A 13966-nucleotide genomic window follows, 5' to 3' on the forward strand; every position below is an offset into this window, starting at 1 on the left:
CTCCCCAACTTGCTTCTTGGTCATGATGTTTGTGCAGGAATAGAAACCCTGACTAAGACAGGTGGCAATATAGAATTTTAGCAGAAGGGACAATATGTAGTGAGGCCTCAAGGTAGAGGAAATATTTGTTTCTTTGAAAAGCTGAGGAAAGCCAATCTGCAAAAGCTTCATGTTTGAGGAGATGAGTAGAACGAGATGCAGGTAGAGAGGTAGGGTGGCTACTCTCACTGGAATTGTTAAGTGTTTAAGTTTGAATGAAAATACACTGAGGCACATGTGGGACGGTTCTAAGCAAAGAAATGAGGGGAATGTGGAAAACGCAGTTTTACATGTCCGTGTTCAAAGATGATGCTCTCCATTACTGCATGGAGCTTAGGGTAATAGACCAGGCTCAAGGACAGAACCATTTAACTCAACCCTTACTTTAATGCTCCTTCCCTGTCCCCTGTTGAAGAATACCGCTTCCAAATAGAAGAGGGTTCAGAGAAGAAAGTCCCATGGACGGATAACTTCCTAAGTAATGCAGGTTGTGATCAAGAGGAGAAAATGGGAGATGACACGAGGGTCCCATGTGGGATCCAGAAAATTACCTCTTAACTTCTGCTTCCAGGTGTTGCGTGAGAATAAGAAGTTTCATCATGTCTTATCACCAGGGGAGTAGATTTTTCAAACACACAGATTAATTAAGTATTTAGAAAAACTCTTTATGTGCAGCAAAGTATGGAGGTAAAAAAGGAGGCCCACCACACATGATCTATACACCTCTGCTGTTCTGGAATCTGTCAACACGTCCATCCTCATTCTGATCCTGCATTGCCCAGTATTTAGCTTCATGCTAAGAGTATAAACATGGGATTTGTGTTATATATTGGACTCCTTGGCTCTTGCAAATATGTCCCCGGTGCCTTTTTCCAAGTTCATCTGGCATCTAAAAACCATCTTCTTTGTCACACCACTAGGCTACATCAGGCACTTGCCTGACTCTAGGGCAAATTTTGCCAGCTTCTACTTCAATTAATTCTGTCCAATCCTCATGTTCTCCAGAGGCTGATTTATTATCTCCTGACCAGGCAGGCAGCTCTGTCCATGTTGGGAGCATGTGTCCTTTGATTTTTTTTTTTCAGTCTTCACTCTCCAGAGTTGTTATATGTTCATCAACTGAATGAAAGAGGGCTGAGACATAGACAAGGATTCTATCTTGTCAGTGTCGATAGAATGAGGTAGAAAGGCATCTTCCTCACAAATTATATGACTTGACTGTACTGTTTGACTTTGAAGAGAAAACCTCAACCAGGGGTAGTGGTGCTTTTAATTTTAAAACGTCAGCCAGGGAACAAGAGGCAGATAGATCTCTGTGCGCTCAAGACTATCCCAGTCTATCTAGCAGCTTCCAGGCCAGACAGATAGAGTAAAGATTATCTCAAAATAAACAAAACATTTTAAAAATTTTATAATTTCAGCTTTTAACAACACTGCAAATGTATGAGAAGGTTCTAGGTCTATGCTTCCAAACTATTGTACACATGAGTAAATTATCCCTGTCCAGTCCCTGCCTTTATCTACAAATCTTTATTTTGTGAGTTTTACACAGGACTCTAACAGAGCCACCAGCTAGCCTGTAGCCAAGACTCAGAGCAACACCAGAAGGGGGCAAAAAAGCCCAGTTTTTTTTTTTTTGTTTGTTTTTTTTTTTTTTTTTTTTTTTTTTTTTTTTTTGGTTTTTCGAGACAGGGTTTCTCTGGATAACCCTCACTGTCCTGGAACTCACTCTGTAGACCAGGCTGGTCTCGAACTCAGAAATCCACCTGCCTCTGCCTCCCAAGTGCTGGGATTAAAGGCGTGTACCACCACTGCCCTGCAAAAGCCCAGTTTTGTATGTCAGTGAGGGCACCATTTCCAGTAGCAGTCGCCTGAAGTGGTAATCATCATGGCTAACTACACAAATTCATCCCTTTGTGTTTTTGGAAAGGAGCTACATTCATTCTACCTGATCTACATTATGAAACAGAAATAACCTAAAGATTCTAAGCCCTGAACCACTTTTCTGGACAAGCAGTGACAATCAGCAAAGGGGTAATTGCTCTCTTGGTAGCCTTGATGTTCCACAAAAGGAGAGCAATAGTGGACCCAAGAGGAATCAACACTATTGGGATCACATCATTGGGCACTCTTCAAATGGTAATTAGATAAACCCTTTCTGGCTTAATGAGGAAGAATCTAAATAGAGTTCAAAGACAAATGATAAACCTATAGAATTTTTGGGAGAGGGTGGGGGGCAGCAGGGCCCCGATCCATGGGTTATAAGTATTGCTATTGATACTATTACTTGTTTTCATTATGCAGAGCAGAAATATGAAAAGTTGAACCAACAGGTCACAAAAATATACGTTCCCTGGGACTCTTCAACTTGCTGTCCATTTCCCTCACAGTGACCCACTTGACTCACTTTATTCCCATGTACAAGGTCTCCATTAGGAAGAGAAGCCTAGGCAAACTATTAGACACTGAAAATTGGACAGACCAACTATTGAGACTGATAACAAGAGACTGTATCCGAGGGCTGTACAGAATGGAACTACTAGTAATGCCTAAACCAGGTAAGACTAATTATCCTTGTACACACAAAGTAACATTTGCTATGAGTTCATGGACTAGCCTCACAGATAATACGGATGATAGAATCAAAACCCAACAGTATGAACAAACCCAACATCTGTGATCGTTATTGTCAACAAAAAATGTATGAGTTGGGGGTTCTTATTTTCTATTCCTGTCACTGAATCATCTGAGCAACCACAGTCTAGTTCATAATCCCCAATCTTTGTTATATAATGTTAAACATAAAGAATTGGGATATTTCCAGAACTTTCTGAGATAATTTGAACAGTACTCATAGTGGTAGATTGAAAAATATCCACTGGAGACTCTGGAATTTGGACACCTGTTTCCCCATGGCAATGCTGTTTGGGGATGTGCTCCAGCCTTGTTGGAGGAAGTATGTTGCTGAGGGAGGGGTTTCAGAATTTATAGCCTTGGCCCACTTCCACTTTGCTCTCTCTGCTTTGTGTGTGTCTGCTTCTGCAGATATGATCTCTCAACTTCTTGTTCTGCCACCTGCTGCCATGGCACCCCCATCATTTTGGACTCTCCCTCTGGAATTGTAAGCCAAAATAAGCGGTTTCTTCCTTAAGTTGCTTTTGACCACAGCGTTTTATCACAGCAATAGAAAAGTAACTACTTTAGCATCTATACTCAAAATGGAGTTTGACATCAGCAGCTGAACATCTTGCCTTGGAGCCTGCTCCTCAGTGTCTTGCAGCCCAGCAGGGGTTCAGGCTGCCTGTTGGTCAGCTTGGATCCAAGTGTGTTCCTACTACTACTATGAGAACTCCAAAAAACCACTTCCACAGGTGTGTGACCTTGAGTTAGAGTTTAACCTCTCAGAGCCTCAGTCTTCCAGTTGTTTGTTAGTTTGTTGTTTGTCTTCTTTTATTAGCATGGGGTATATAAATATCTATTTTACCTCCTAGGGTTGGTGTCAGAAATGAGAAGGACAGGAGACAGAGCATGCCAGTACTCACTGTAATACATTTAATATCAGTCATATTTATCCTTTTACTGGTATATTTGTGTTAATTTCACTAAAAGCCTTTTTAAGTACCTTATGTTAGAGGCAGATTCAAGTTCCTGTTTTCGAAATAGGGAGCTACACACAGGGACGATTTACTCTAAGCAAGAGAGTAAAGCACTTACAGGTGTAAGAAAATGGAGTGGCCCAGGTTTGGCAAAACACTGATTCTCGCTCCAGGCTCCTGTAGCAAAAATATTCACATCTATGTCAAAGGCCCTTCGTGGCAGGACCCTCTTCTTTGATACTGAGTCTGAGTCCCTTCGTCTAAACTGCTAACCAGTTCTCTGCGGTAGGTAACTTTAGGAATCCATTAGCTTCCAGTCTCTGCTTATAAATGAGTGCATTAGACTTGCCCCTTCTGACCCAAAAGTGTAAATGCAGTTTATCAGGGAATTGATTTATGATCCAGGGTAGGAAAGGCTTTTAAAGTGTGGTAAAAGTCTTAAGTTTTTCTTTTACTAAGGTTTAGTAATGATTAGAGAAACTAAAAATCCTAAGTTTGTGAAAGGAATTGCAAGTGAGAGAAGACAGAACTTAGAAAAGGGAAGGAAGGAAAAATAATTGAAAAGAAAACCTTTAAAGTTGCTAAGGGCAGGAATGAATGGGGTGATGGCTAATTCAAACTAGGATAGAGAAAGAAAAGGCTGAGTCTGGAAGTCAAGCCTAATGGACCTATTGTTTGACAGTTTTCTCCTCTAGTCTTTAATATACAGAATGTCATATGCTGCCTCTGTCTAAGGCAATGAAGACATATCCAGTTGAAGCCAGGGCCTTTCTCATAACTTCTTCCAGTTATTAGGTCAGCCAGAGAACAGTACTTAACTCTGTGTGTTCTACACTTTGGTGGCATCCCAGCTGCTCAGAATAAAAAAGCTACAATCCCAAGAAGAGAAAAAGAAAACTTAGGAAGAAAAATGAGTTTTCCAAAATCCAGTCTCTTGTGACCTGGACGCAAATCACAAACAGACTCTGACCCTTTGTAGAAATTCATGATCCTTTTATGATGTAGATGAAGGCACAGGTGGTTATTTTAAATAAATTCCCACTTGGGCAATTAGATCTCACTTCCTAAAAACATGTTCACCCTTAAGAATAGATCAGGTTGGGTAAAGTAGATGGATGAAATCTTCTTGATGTTCTGCCCCTAGGCAGCATCATTCAAAAGAGAAAGCGAGAGAAAACCTGGTTCTCTAAGTTAGACCTATTAATTCATGGACAGTGGGTAGGCAGGGATTCAGAAAAAGGTACCAGTGAGGCTCTAAGCATTTGGAGTGCTCAGCCTGCCTCTGAATACAGTTCCTTTCGAGGGGTTTAGCACTACCTGGGTTTGGGCAAGGGACTTTACCTCTCTGGGTTTCTGGCACTTGGTCTGTAAAATAAGGATAACCATGTCATTTTCTTGTAATTCTGGTAAGGATTGGGGAAGGATACTCTGCGAAGTGCTAACCTCTGCTTGAACACTAAATTCCCAGTGCATGTGAGTAGTTACCCTTCCTACTATCATTCACACTGCCAAGCTCCTGTCATAAAGAAGAGTTGAACAAACACTTTTTAAATCAAAATATAACAGACCTTTCCATGTGGGGGATTTCAGTCTCTGGACCCCAGCCTGTCCTCAGCAGCTGTTCTGCGTTCTTACCAAGGGCAGTCAAGGCTTCCCCTTCTAAACCCACCCCCACAGGGCAAGTTCCCATGGTCCTTCCAGGTCATTCTTCCTCTGAAAATAAGCCCTCATGAAAGATCGGAATCTACTCCCTTTCAGCAGGAACTGGGAGTGGGTGGTGAGGTCTTGAAACCGGCCCATGCCCACACTCTTCACCCAGCACATGGCTCTGTTTCCAGGGCCCAGGGTAACAATCATGACTTTGAGACACAGGGAGAAAAAGCTCCACTTGAAGATGGACAATCAGGAGCAATGTAAGTTCTTAGCTCAGAGTCTTCCCTGAGATAGACCACACTTTGACAGGGTAACCTATTCCAAACTCCTAAATTGGTTGGGATAAAGGTCTCAAGACCCACTTTTCTTGCTCTTGTCATTTAAACACACAAAGGAGCACAAAGGCTTGCTGGATGCACATGACCATGAGAGATTCCTGTCAAAATGTAGCCCAGTATGCAGAGTACACAATATATGGAAATCACTGCTTTCATTTATTGTCTTGGCTTTGGCCCTGAATGTATAAAAGTGGGAAGAGAAAAAAAGGTCTGAAGAAGGCAGTAGCTAACGGGTATGAACCAGGGTGTGGTGGCTATCCCAGGGACTAGAGCATCAAAGCCAGCCACATGCATTCTTCTCTCACCAGAACTTCATGTCAACCATTTTAGAGATGTAATTATCAAAGGGCTTGATGAGTGATGGGGTCTGTCCCAGGTCACAATGGACAGGGGAATGAACTCTAGATAGCCCTTTAATCCCAGCTCCTTGATAACAGTCAATCTTCAATGGGAGTCTAGACATGGATAAGCTCAAATGGATGGTCAGGCAGGGTGAAGAAGCTTAGAGGGAATGATGCTAGGAGGAGTCAGGAATGGTGGGAGGAGCAGGAGAAATTCCCATGCTTGTAGGTCAGCTGGATCTGCAAAGGTCATTTGCATCCCTCCCTCATGATGCTTGACATGTTATCCTTATATAATGCCTTTAAGCCTCAAATCGTAGACCTCAGGATACATGCAACTAAAACACTCCAATTCCATTTGTAATCAGCTGCCTTGAAGAGTGTTCAAAAAGATGACCTCAGTTGACTATTTCACTTCAAAGATTGCTAAGTGTATGGAAAGTGTTAAAAAGAGACAAGTACCAGACCAAAACTTTCCCCTTGATCTAGAAGGGAAATGATGTAACAAGAATTCTAAGCCTGGAGTTGACACAATGGTCCCATTAGTAAAAATTTGCCACTAAACCTGAAGTCCTGCATTCAATCCACATGGTAGATGGAGGATGAACTTTCTAAAATTATTTTGATTTCCATATGCACATCTTAGTATGTGTTCCTCACAAATACACCCCCATATACATGTACAAATACATGAATAAATACATGGTTTTCATTAATTAATTAATTAATTTTTGTTTTTTGAGACATGGTCTCTGTACATAACCTTGGATGTCCTAGAACTCACTAAATTAACACGACTGATCTCAAACTCACAAAGGTCTGCCTGCTTTTAACTCCCAAATGGTGGATTTAAAGGCATACACCACTACTGCCTGGCAGTAAATACATCTGTGTGTGTGTATGTGTGTGTGTGTGTGTATACATTATATATATATATATATGTATATATATATATATACATATGTGTGTGTATATATATATGTATATATATATATATACATATATGTGTGTGTGTGTGTATAGTAAGTACCATTGCTGCACTAAAACCCAGGCCAGTCTAATAGAGGTTACAGGATGTACTAATAAGAATGTATGTTAACATGGACCGGCAAGAGCAGGACCCAAAGTGGAATGAAAGAGACTTCACAGCTCTTGAGAAAAAGAGACTTAGGCAGCTCTTGAGAAAAAATTCCAGGGGAATCACCTTACAGCCTACTTGAGGGGACAAGGGTGAGAACCAGAATAGGGAATAAGTATAGTTTTTCAGAAAATAAGGTATTTTAAGCCAGAAATGAGAAACATGGTATAGCCTTTACTGGGTGTTTGATTGGTGGAAGCTGGAAAAAAATGCTCTCTGGATAGACACACATACTAATGGCACTTTACAGAGCTGCAGATTGGCCACTATGTGGGTATGTGGGTTTAAGACAAGGGGTTTAATCTGTCCCTGTGCCTCTGACTGGTGGCTGGGAGAAGTATATGTCTCTTTAAAAGCACATTCATAATATCCAGAGCACAGATAAGAATGCTGATGCCATCATGGATAGAAGAACTAATGGCATAATGGAGGGATGGGCCCACAGATCGCCTGTAAGTGGAGGCTTAATACATCTGATCCCAGATACTGTCCTATGACTTCGACTTTATCATTTTTATTATGTAGATGTTGATGAAAGCTGTGCTGGTTAGTTCAATGTCCACCTGACACAATCTATCATCTGGGAAGGGGGAGGGGACCTTAGTTGAGAAAATGCCACCATCAGATTGGCTTGTAGGCAAGCCTGTGACACTTTTTTTTTTTTTTTGATTAATTAACTGATGATTGATGCAGGAGGGTCCACTTCACGGTGTCTGGTACCATGCCTGGGCTGGTGGTACTGGGAGTTATAAGAAAGATTGCTTAATTTGAACCTTAAGGGAGAGAAAGTCATAAACAGCTTTCCTCCATGGCTTCTGCTTCAGTTCCTGCCCCGATGTCCCTCAATAATAGACTGTGATGTGGAAGTGCAAGCCAAATAAACCCTTTCCATCCCGAGATGCTTTTGGTCATGGTGTTCACCACAGTCATAGAAGGCAAACTAGGAGAAAAGCCAAGCCCACAGAGAGTTAGCACAACAATAAAGTAGCTGTTTCCACTATACCAAACCATCTAAAGCACACTGCTCTCAGAGCATATTTGTGAAATCCAGGAAGGACCCATGAAAATCCAGAACTTTGATGACTGACTTCATACCATCTGCTCTGGATTTTGCATTGTCCCTTGGATTTTGTGATGATTAATTTTGAGTGTCAACTTCATAAGGTCCAGAGTCAACTGAGAGATACATCTGAGTATGTCTTTGAGAATTACCAGAAAAGGTCAACTGAAAGTTTAACTAAAAGGACAAAGGCCTCTTTCATGGGGAAGAGAGGGAAGCACATTCTTGTGGAACACCCATAAGGATGGCCCAGAAATGAATCAGTCTTGCTTGCCTGCCGGAATTTGTTTCTTGCTGGTGAATACATCCTAAGCTGCAGTTAGACCTAGACTCTTCATCCATCCACTGCAGACTAAAGAGCAGAGACTCTTTTGGAAACTTCTAGGTCTTCAGTGGGAGATTAAACAGCTGAGGGGTCCGGCTTCATGAACTGCACAGCTACAGGGGTTTCGGCTATTACCAAATACAGATGGTCATTATTGGACAATCCAGCCTTTATTGGGTAAAAGCATTCTAGCACCACGCCCGTTATAACATATGCACATTCTACTGCTTCTGTTGTAGGGAATTTCAAACCCACCCATGTACTATAGGTGAAAGTTCTCTCTTTCTCTCTCTCTCTCTCTCTCTCTCTCTCTCTCTCTCTCTCTCTCTCTCTCTCTCTTTCTCTCTCTCTCTCTCTGTATGTGTGTGCTAAGGAAGTGGACTGAGCTGCCATTTAGCAGAATCCATGTCCTGTCAGCATTGTGCCTATGTCATCAAGAAATGAACACAAAAATCCATCCTTGGCCTTGATAAGAACAAACAAACTTAATAACTCAGTACAAAAACAAAGGCGTCCTTGACAATTAGCCAGGGTGTCAGGTATAGGCAGAAATGAAACAATAATTAAAGTATCTCAGGAGCACAAATAAAAATGCAGAGTAAAAGGGTAAGATTAGAAAGAGTAAAAGTGAGTGCCAGCAGATAGGAATGCAGGGGGTAAAAGTGGCACACTGAGGCTTTGCATAGTGGTGCAACTCTTTGGAGTGATGCTGTGGTGGTGGTAAACACGCATTCTGCAAAGGGAGAGACTCCAGACAGAAACTGGACTGCTATCAACTATCAACAACGGTATCATTGTGGGGGAGAGGCATGGAGGAACCTGGAGGGGAGAGAAAGAGGAAAGAGAGACAGAGAGACAGAGAGACAGAGAGACAGAGAGACAGAGAGACGAGAGGGAGAGAGGGAAGGAGAAAGGAGAGAGGGGGAGAAGAGAGAGACAGAGAGGGAGAGAGACAGAGAGAGAGGAGAGAGACAGAGAGAGGAGAGAGACAGACAGAGGGAGAGAGAGAGAGAGGAGAGACAGACAGGGAGAGAAAGAGGAGAGAGAGGGAGAAGAGAGGGGGGAGGGGGAGAGGGAGGGAGAAAGGAGAGAGGGAGAGAGAAGAGAGACAGACAGAGAGAGAGAGACAGAGAGAGGGAAGGAGAGAGAGGGAGAGAAGAGAGAAACAGAGAGAGAGAGAGAGAGAGAGAGAGAGAGAGAGAGAGAGCTTCTGTTTTGCAGAGATCAAAAAACTCACACAGGCCTTGTGTGACATGAACCTGAATTGCTGACATGAACACACAGATGTGGTCAGAACAAATTCTGATCAGAGTAAGGAAGTACTAATTCATAACAGTATTGATCACTGTGATTTACAACTTTTACTGGAAATTTGTTAGATGTTGAAATGGTCATAAGTTTATATATTTTGATTCAAGAAAACCTTAATAAAATGATGACTGCCATGCATTCCCCATGAGATGATGGGGTGAATTCACAGTCTGACATCACATAGCCAGGCAGTGGAGAATCAGTTTCCAATGTAAGAAATGCACTCCAGTGGGAAACTGAGAGGCTGCTGTGGACGCCTGATACCAAGAATATTCAAACAGCAGCCAGAGATGGGAGGCAAACACTTAGGGAGTTCAAGTTTTATTCTGTGAATAATAGAAAACTCTTAGAAACCATTTCTTAAAAAGATGTATAAAATTTAATCCCAGACTTAAAAGAAAAATGTAAAAAGAATTAGACTGACAGAAGGACTATGCTGATGATAAAGAAACGACTGGGGAAATGGCAGCCAGCAGGAGGAGAAAGGGACAGTCTAAACGTTACCATGGCACTCAGGGAAAGAGCAGGAAATAGAACTTAAGGTACTAAGTTATTAGTAGACCGTGAGTTACTAAGCAGAGTTTAAGGATGGCATTGCCTGATGCAGTGTGGACGGGGTTAAGGAAGTCCAGGGGACGTGAGCATCCAGGGCCTGCCAACAGTATGAACTCAGAACCTGTAACCACTCAGCCGTGAAGGTGACAGAGGAGGAACTGGTTCCTAGAACTCGAAAGGGTTGATGGATGTTGAGGGTTGCGTGGCAGAGAGCTGCACTCCTTCCCTGGATCCATTCAGCCATGTCAGGCCCCACAGGAAGGAATCAAGGAGGAAAACTACCCCAACTTCCTGGTCTCTTTCCCTCCAGTCTCCTACGGATCCCATGTGAATGAAATGAAAGAGTGTAGAAGCAGCAGAGTTGACCGACGCAGGGCATTAAAGCCCAGAGCTTGGAGCAGGGCAGAAACGGAGGAGAGAGAGAAACGAGAGAACAAGGAACACCCCAACAATGAGCCAGGACTTAATAACTATGATAAAACCGTGGCATGAGTTACTAGAAATAAAATACAAATTTTATTAATGTTTGGAAGCTTTTGTTTGTTTGTTTGTTTTCTCAATACTGGGAACATCTCAAGAGCCCTCAGCATGCTATGTAAGTGACTGACCACTGAGCCCCACCCTATCTCCAAAGCTATTCTATATTTATTTAATGCATGTGTTCTGTGCGTGTGCGCGCGCGTGTGAATGTGTGTCTACAACATGATTGTGAAGGTCAGAGAGCAACTTTTGAGAGCTGTTTCTCTCCTTCCACCATATATCCAAGAGATCAAACTCAGGCCCTCATGCATGTCAACAAGCACTTTTATGCCCTGAGTCATATCCTGGCCCCAAATTATTTTTTAAATTTTTATTTAATTTTTGTGTGCCAAAGCAAGTTAAGTCTATACTTTGAGCTAAAGAAATACCCCAAATAACCACACTACAATTGGGTGGGCAAAATAGGATGCAATTCTTGCTAAAATGCACAGAATGATTAAATCTACACATGCACATGAGTCCAAATTTAGGGTGGATTTTCAGACCTCAAACGATTCAGCTTTACAGTAGGTCTGCCTTCCTCAAATAATTCAATCAAGAAAACATCCCTTACAGGTGTGCCAAATGCTTGGGACTTAATTAGTCCCAGATGTAATCAAGCTAACAGCCAGGATTAGAGATCACAATTTGTGTATCATGGTTTTTGTGTGGACAGGAGGAAGATCTGGAAAGATAAACAGCAGATTACTGTCTTGTTTGTAGCAGAATGGGATGCAGAAGGCAATATGAAGAATAGCAAAGACTCTCTAACTACTTGCACTATTTAGTTGCAAAATATACAAGGCACTTTATAACTTTCTGAAGAAATTTTATATAGAAAATTACAAAATGGGTAAAGATTGAATTGATTGCTGATGTGACATGAAGAACATAGATTTAAAAAAGCACCTAGCATATTATGAAGGAAAGTTTGAATTATAAAAGGCTGAAGGAGAGGGCATGATGTACAAAAATTCACAATTCTTCAGCACAAGATTCCCATCAATAAGTGCAGAGGGACAAGAGAGTAACAAAAGTGAGATACAAGACTGAATAATAATTTGGAGGCACTGGTCAACCAAAGAGACATGAAGCAGAAATGGGGTCCTGGGATTTAGGAAAATGGTATTAATGGATGGACTTGAGTTAATACCACACTGGAAATCCCTAAATTCATAGAAAAACAACAAATGGTGACAGATCATTAGGAATCAGGAATCACAGATTTGGGACTCCAGGAAGTGATGTCTTGTCTCTGTTGCTGTGTGGATGGATGGTCCCCACTCCTCTGTTAAGAGGCAATTTCTCCTCTTTAATCATTTCTGACAGAGAGCTAGCTTTGACTGGATCTTTACAGTGTCGGGGAAGCCTAGTGAATTCTCACCCCATTGCTTTTCAGAAACAAGAAACCTTTTCACTAAATCTGAAAGCCAGCCAAACTGTAATTCCCAGAAGTGAAATGCAGGCTTGGGTCTTAGGATATGTGAGCGGCACCTTCAAATGACAGGCGGTTGCACCCAGCAATTTGTAGAGGCCGCAGGGATCCTTTTCCAAGTCTGAGATTATACTTTAAAAGTTGGTGGGGACTTCCTGGGAATTGTGGGTAAAAGCATACAACCACTGACTTATGCAACTCACTAAAACTGTCCCAGGGTGGACACGTTTTATAGAAGGCACAGTTTGCAGTGTCCCCGCTCCCACCAGAGAGAGGACCTGGAAGAAAAGGCACCGTTTGAAAGACTAGAAATAGGCTCAAGTTTGCTGTAACTTGGAAGTCCAGACTTGATTCTTCTAAACAGGAGAACAAAGAAGGGCTCTTCTTCCCCTTTACATCCTAAGAAGCCAAACCATGGCTCTGTGCCAGGGTAGCATGGCAGAGAAAAGAAGAAAGCCCTTCAAGAACATGATTGTTGCCTCAAAAGACCACCACGACCCTAAATTTTGGGTACAGAAGACAAATAACAAATGTCGGTTCTTTTAAAAGCGAGAACCCACATTTCAGGATGAAGTCATCGATCTTGTTGTCTACCTTTCCTTTGTTCTCAAACAACAGTTTGACTTTTCCCTTTTTTAAAAAAGTTTGGCTCAGCTCAGTGAAGAAATAAGCCTTAGCTATTTTTTAGTAAAGACTACAGGGCAATTCTTTGTGTGTGTGTGTGTGTGTGTGTGTGTGTGTGTGTTCCACTTTTATTGGTAGAATAACATGTTGGGGAAAAAAATTATAAAAGCATATATTTGGGTTTTTTTTTTTCTTGATGGTCCAATCCCTTGTGTTAGAGAAATGCTAAAAGAAACCCAAAATGTGTCCTGCCACAAGATATGCAGATAGAACAGAGATTAAGGGAATGGCCAACCAACGACTGGCCCAACTTGAGACCTATCCCTTGGGAGATAGCCAATGTTTGACACTATTAATGATCCTCTGCTATGCTTGCACACAGGAGTCTGGCATAACTCTCCTCTGAGAGACTCCACCTAGCTTCTGGTGGAAACTGATGCAGAGACCCACAGCCAACCATTAGGAGTAGCTTTGGGAGTCTTGTGGAAGAGTGCGGGGAGATGGAGGGGTCAAGAACAGCACAGGAAGAGCAACAGAGTCAACTAAACTGGTTCTGTGGGGGTTCACAGAGACTGAGCCACCCACCAAAGAGCACATAGCACAATTCTTATAAAGAATCCTAGGGTAGGAAGTCAGGCTATATCTTCTGTGGTTCTATTCTTGACACACGAAGCATATTACAGTCATGAGTAACTCTCTGTCACTGTCTTCTATCTAGCTGAAAAACCTCTATGTACCCACAGCCTTGCTTTCACTAGAAAGGGGCCTTTTAAAGCAACAGCTATTTTGACTCACTGGCCCCAGACTTCCCCAAGTTATATTGACAGGGAAAATTATAAATGCTTTGAGAACAAGGAAGGCCTGGTCTGAAATGAACTTTGGAAATAAAGACAAAGGAGGCCTCACTTAAAAATAATCCAAACTTGTAACAAAGCTTCCTTCATCTTCCACAAACTCCTCAGACTCCTAGGAACCAGTGGCAAAAACGAGAGCATTCAAGATTGCTTTCTTTTTTTTTTTTTTTTTTTTTTT

General features: G+C 41.9%; 1 protein-coding gene across 3 annotated transcripts in view; it reads right to left on the minus strand.

The window, feature by feature from the left end:
- The window catches only part of Dpysl3 (dihydropyrimidinase like 3), a 112604-nt gene that overhangs the window by 37371 nt on the left and 61267 nt on the right, over window positions 1-13966 (minus strand). Inside the window, exon 1 of one of the 3 annotated variants that reach the window (XM_031365590.1) lies at window positions 8440-8641. The exons of the other annotated variants lie outside the window; for them this stretch is intronic. Coding sequence (XP_031221450.1) covers window positions 8440-8472 — 33 coding nt within the window. The 5' untranslated portion in view covers window positions 8473-8641. Of the gene's footprint in view, window positions 1-8439; window positions 8642-13966 lie in introns of those variants that run through there. 3 annotated transcript variants of the gene reach the window in all.

The sequence above is a fragment of the Mastomys coucha genome, unplaced genomic scaffold (genome assembly GCF_008632895.1).
Source record: "Mastomys coucha isolate ucsf_1 unplaced genomic scaffold, UCSF_Mcou_1 pScaffold13, whole genome shotgun sequence".
Taxonomy (NCBI): Eukaryota; Metazoa; Chordata; class Mammalia; order Rodentia; family Muridae; genus Mastomys; species Mastomys coucha.